Consider the following 6,000-nt stretch of genomic DNA (forward strand, 5'->3'; position numbering starts at 1 on the left):
TTGTAAAATTATAAACAATGAAACCAGTAAAAAAGAAAAGGCCAGGCCTAAGAACAATGGAAGAAATCACAAAGAAAAAGGCATATATAAGAATACACACATAAGGCATAAAAAGACAATACATAAATGTTAAAATCTGCCCCTAAAAATCTATGAGTGAACTAAGTTTTGGCAAAGGTTTTACTCATTTTAAAAAAGTGGAGCTGTGACTGTCCTCAGAAATTGACTTCGGGCAAGTTAACTATGTTTCTCAATCTGTACAAGGCATGACAATAATACTCTGTACCTACTAAGACTGTTACAAAGATTAAATTAGATTTTGTGCCACCGCCACAGAGAGAACTCTCAGTAAGGGTAGCAGCTGTTATATGATGCAAAGTAATGGCTCTTTCAAAACCACTTCTGCCACATAACTCGAAGCATGGTAGTAAAAACAAAGACATCACATCTTAGCCTGAATCAAGCACTGGGTGTTTGCAAGGAATAGTTACTGCAAAGGCTCCTGGCTCAGAAGGTCAGCATCTTACCCTGTGCCTCCATCCTTTGAGAGCCTGCAACAGCCATCCTCACCTCCCAATATCCCAGGCCTTTGCTTTCTGTTGGTTTCTCCCTCTTAGCCTAAAGCTCCTCTAAACATTAACAGAACAAAAATATTACATCAGCAATCCCATGTTCATCCCTACCCACACAGCTTGGTAGGTCGGAATATAATCCATAAAATAAATTCTTAGAAATGAAACTGCCCAATCGGTGGGTTTATAAATTTCTAATCTTGAAATTCTATAAAATTCTAATCAAATTTCCCAGTGAGAAAGTTTCAGAGGTTCTGACCCTTTATGATTTCATCACCACTTCTTCGCCAGCACTTGATGTTCAGTCAACATCCACCAGCCTCACTGATAAAAAAAAATGGTTTCTTACCGCTATTAAAATTTGCATGTTTAGGTCAGGTACTTATGGTTGGCCATTTGTATAACTCTTTCTATTTCACTGCCAACTTCTGGATCATTGTGTCTCCTTGAAACTCTCCTTTGGAAGGTTACCAATGTTCCTGTCTCCAAGACCAAGGACCTCATCTTACTCGCACCCTCAGGGCACCATCTTGGCAACATCTGACACCAAGAACCACCACCTCCTTCCAGAGACACTGTTCCTTCCCCTGCCATGACAATTTGCTGTGCTCGTTCTCCTCCATGAAGGGCAAGCCAATCTTCTCCCTAGAACCCTAAAGAAAAGCATATCCCAGTATCCAATCTTTTTCTTCTTACTGTAACATTTTTGTAACCTGCTATGTGTGTTGTGTGTGTATATACACACACATACATATATATGCATATGTATGTGTATATGTGTGTATATATGTGTATGTATATATGTATATACATACATACATATATATGAGTGCATGTGTGTCTATATACACATATGTGTTTTATATATAAAGATAAGATTTTCTCCTCCTGAGAAATCCCCTCACTGTAACATTCTTAAACTGTCATCTATGTGCAAAAGCTTTCCAAATGTCAGTCCTCAAATCACCGGAGACCTAAACTCATGTTTCTAACAGTCTACTGAGCACCGCCAAGGAGACAGATGCCCTCCCCACACTTCGGATAATCAACAGGGTCAACAGGCAGGCAGCACTCACTCTGTGACAACACTGTGCTTGTTCTTGACACTTACTGCATAAATACCATCACTTCAATCTACCACCTCAAAGCGCATGGCTTTCGGATGTTTCCTGCAGCCCCTCCACACAATTGGGCTCCAGGCCTACACTGGCAAAGGACTGCACTTGCACCATCACTCCCAACCAGCCCCATCTTTTAGGAGAGTCCTGCCAGTATGGAGTCCTTCCCCCATTCGATAGTGGGCTCCTAGAAGACACTCATTAAACCTCATTCACCTTATCCTCATATAGCCCCCAAGACAACGTTGTGCATTTGGTAGGTGCTTTCTAAAATCACTCAATACAATCTTCTAGCACGTGTTCATGTTATTCCAAAGAGAGAAAGGAACTTCTTCATACATGTAAATCCAGAATAAAGAAAAATCTTTTTAAATCACCTAAATGACTTTGGGGTCATGTATGACTGAATATACATAGCAAAATCCATATTCTCTTTGGACTTACAAAAAAGTCAAACTCCTTCCCTAAAAAGCTTTACAAGTAACTTAAAAATGACAAAAGCACTGGTTTTCCATAGCTACAAACCAGAATAATGACTCCTTATTTGCCAACAGAAAAAAACAGATTCAGGCGAGTCAAAGAAGATTCTGGCAATCATTTGATTTTATGATCCTCGGATGCCCCAATCAGCTGTCAGAACTACCAAACAATGACCTCCACAAGTTGATATGAGAAAGTGGAAAGCCCATGTGGTAAGTCAAATGTCCAACAACTTGACTCAGAAGCCAATAAAAACAAATGGCCTTGTGTGAACTGGGCCTGTCAACTCGGAAGGACACATCCCACTTCGGTCTACTTCATTCTTTAAAGTTAAACCAATTTAAAAAGCATCTTTCTATACTGATTATAAAGAGGTCATTGAAGAGGAAGCGGGGATTATTTTTCAATGAATAAAGAGTCAAATCATTCTGAAAAGCATTACTTTGTAGAAAAATACAAGACTGGATTCTAAATGTGTTTTTAACTCTTCCCCTCTCTTAACACCATCAGATTTCAAACACGTGTGTCTAAGTGTCCTTGATTTTTTTTCCCCCTGAAGTGAAAACTTTGCTAAAGTTTCCCATCCCCTCTTGAATGTGAAGTTAAGAACTGCTCAGTTACCGATTAGAAGTCAGGGTTCACATTCAGAGAACTGAAATCATCTCTTAATAAGCAATTAAAAACATTGTTGTTAACAGAGAAGTTTTGAGTTGACACAATTGAGAGGAGTTCGCCTGACAGCTGTGGTGTCCCATGACCACTCTCATATCCCCACCGCCCCCCCCCCAGGATTTTAAGCTTTCATGAAAGTGATCCCTTGATGCTTCTAAAAAGGGGGAACACGTAAACCTCCACAAGTTAATGGGGCAGGAATCTTCTCCTGGCCTTGTGAACTCTGTACCCCCAGGGTCCCCAACAGGGCAGCGTGAAAGGGACAGCAAAGAATGAAGTCCTCCAGGCCCCCAGAGGCCACAGCCAGAGACCAGTGGGCCAGAGACCGTCCCGTGACACTTAAGTCCAGGCTGGCCTTTGAGGGGAGTTGGAGACTAGGTTCCTCCGGGTGGGGGCGCATCAGGGGACCGCCTATGGCCTCCCCCAACTCACCTGCGATTCATGGGCCGGACCCTCACGGCCACCTTGACTGATGCCATTGCTCATCCCGGCCCGGCCCGCGCGGGCTCCCACCTGCCCAGCGCCCCGCGGCCGCCGGCGACTTTCGCGACTCTGCCCTCGGCTCCCGCCCACTTCCCCCTACCCGCCCCCGCCCCTCTGCTCCAGGCCGGACCTGGCGTCCCGCGGCGGCCCCACCTGCCGGGCCACTGAGCATGCCCAGAGCGGCTCCGGCCCGCGTGATCCGCGCGCCGGGGTTTGGCGGCCGCCGGCGGCGAAGAGGGGCGGGGTCGGGATGCTGAGGCGGCGTCACCTAAGGTCGCCGACTTGGGAAGAACCTCCTTGTAGGAGGTGGCCTGGCAGTCACCAAGGTTTAGTCCCCGGGGAGGCGTGATTTCAGGAAAGCTGCAACCCAGCCTTATTACCTTAAAAACGGGGGAGGAGGATGAAGAGGAAAGGGTCGCAATAATGTAGGGCCAGAGCAAAGACCTCAATCCTTGGGCTCTGATTACCGGAAACACAGATTTTCAGCCCTTAACAAGGACCTGGCTTTACCCCCACTGTGCAACAGTTAGCTCCCCCAATTCACAGGGCAAGAACCTGAGGGCCAGAGGTTATCCTAGCTTGTTTGTGGGGACCTCCAACCACTAGGGCCTTCTCTGCTGCAGCTACCCAACCAAGCTGTGTGTTTTGGACCCCTCAATTTAGGGACACCGAGAAATGAAAATAAGCGTACTTACTGGATGTTTTAAAATGTGGGTGAGAAGAGCTACATTGTCTGAAATCAGATCATTTTGCACTTATGTAACAGTTCAGTAGTTGTTTTTTGCTGTTTTTTCAATTTTAATCACAACATATTCGGGGGTGAGAGTGACCTTCTCTTTAAAGCTTAGGACCTAAGAAGTGAGGGCAGACCTAGCCTCTTTTCCTGAGTCCTTCTCCCCCTACCCCACCCGACCCTACCCCCCGCCCTCTCCTGCAGATTGTAAACTCATTCATAGGGCCATTCATTCCTGCATTCGTGCACACTCACCCAGGAGCCTGCCCGTGAGCCACAGGGTTACCTGCGGGCCAGAACCAAGACCTGAGCTCTGCCTTCCTCCTACTGCCCCATTCAGGGCCCCTCAGCACAAACCACCCATCCCAGCCCAGCCCCAGGATCCCACACTTACTGCCCCCTCGGGCAGCTGACAGAAAGCAACGGGGAGTGGAAGATGGACTGCTAGGTTTCAGCCCCAGCTCCTACACTAACACTAGCTTTGGGTGTCCTCCAGTCTGCATGGTGGGGCACCTCTGAGGCTTTTGCCTTCCAGCAAATTAGAAACAACTCCATGGAGTTGACTAATGCATTAAGTGAGATGATGTCGGCAAATGCGACCCACTCAGATATGAAATCATTATTTCACCAGCTCCCCTTGAGCCCCGCGGCTAGCCTGGAATCAGCATCCCATTTGCTTCCAGAGCTCTGAAATCCTGGGGTTTTCCCAGCTTTGCGGGCGCAGAGCTGGGTGCGGATTTGACCACGGCCGAGCTGCTGGAAAACAAGGAGCGCCGGCAGCTGGACCGGGCCTCCTCGAGCATGCGCGGTAGGAGAGGGCTGGTTAGAGGCTCCGCCAGGGAGCCCGCGAGCTGCGTTCGCCACCCCAGGCAGGGGCGGGGTCCGCCTTATATGGGAGCTGCGCGGGGACAAACAGCCACGCTTCTCCTTCCTGGGAGTGTGTAGCCAGACACCCGCGCGAATCGCCGCCACCACTGCTCTCGACCACCCTCCCGGGATCCCGGATCTGGGCGCACGGAACACCCGAGGGGCCCACGCCCTGCAGCGCCAGAGCTCAGTTTTTAAAGACAAAGAAACTTTGTGGGAGGAGTTCGCTTACTATTTAAAGGATTTGCTGTGCCTGGGGTTTTATTGGTTGGTTGGTTGGTTGTAAGGTTTAATTCATTATTTCGTTCTTTAATTTATTTCCAGCAACCTACACATGCCTGTAAACCCACTGACCTTCTCTGACATATCCATTTGACACAAAACAGCATCGCAGCCCCGCAGACACACTAGACCCGAGACCTCTGGCATGGAGCTTTTGACTTGGCAGTAAGGCTCCAACTCACCAAGGGACACTGTGGTGGGGACGGGGGAGTATTTTGGTTGTTTTGATGTAGTTTATTTGGGTCTTCATTTATTATTGTTCTTTTTTTCATTTTCTGATGTTTAGCAATCTCTTTACTGCCAAATAGTTGTGAGTGATTGAAACTCCCCGAGTCTTAGCTTCTTCATTTCAAAGTGAGATAGCACTAGAATAGAATGTTCATTTCGCCTCAAAATATTTGAATCATCTTAAAATACCATCATCAGAAAAGAAAAAAACAACAACAACATCCTTATCAGCTATAGATCCAGCTATATATTTCTTCCCCTAGCCTTTAAGGAATAAAATTGATTTACTCTCTCACAAACATGACTTTTAAAAAACCCTGATAAACAGCAACTGGGCACACTTAAATTGGAACAGACGATACAGCTGACATCTCAGAAATTCATCTGTTTCCCTATGTACTAGAAGTACCAACCTCAAGCATTCTATCACACAGTACACTTAATATCTCCTTGCGGGGGTGTCTTACACCATGGAACTTAACGTTGAATTGAGGGGCAATGCATTTGAGCCAATAAACAAAAGTAAGTGTTCTGCTCTCCAACAAATGCATAGTAGTCTCAGAGA

General features: G+C 46.5%; 1 protein-coding gene across 4 annotated transcripts in view; it reads right to left on the minus strand.

The window, feature by feature from the left end:
* KIF16B (kinesin family member 16B) overlaps window positions 1-3,430 on the minus strand; it is a 290,550-nt gene extending 287,120 nt beyond the window's left edge. For 3 of the 4 annotated variants that reach the window (XM_019801575.2, XM_019801573.2, XM_019801574.2), the window contains exon 1: window positions 3,275-3,429. In XM_019801575.2, the coding sequence (XP_019657134.2) occupies window positions 3,275-3,321 (47 nt within the window). In that variant the 5' untranslated portion in view covers window positions 3,322-3,429. Of the gene's footprint in view, window positions 1-3,274 lie in introns of all 4 variants that reach the window. The other variant, XM_019801572.2, reaches the window with a different exon arrangement.
* Between the last annotated feature and the right edge of the window lie 2,570 nt (window positions 3,431-6,000).

This window comes from Ailuropoda melanoleuca, chromosome 13 (assembly GCF_002007445.2).
Source record: "Ailuropoda melanoleuca isolate Jingjing chromosome 13, ASM200744v2, whole genome shotgun sequence".
Lineage (NCBI taxonomy): Eukaryota > Metazoa > Chordata > Mammalia > Carnivora > Ursidae > Ailuropoda > Ailuropoda melanoleuca.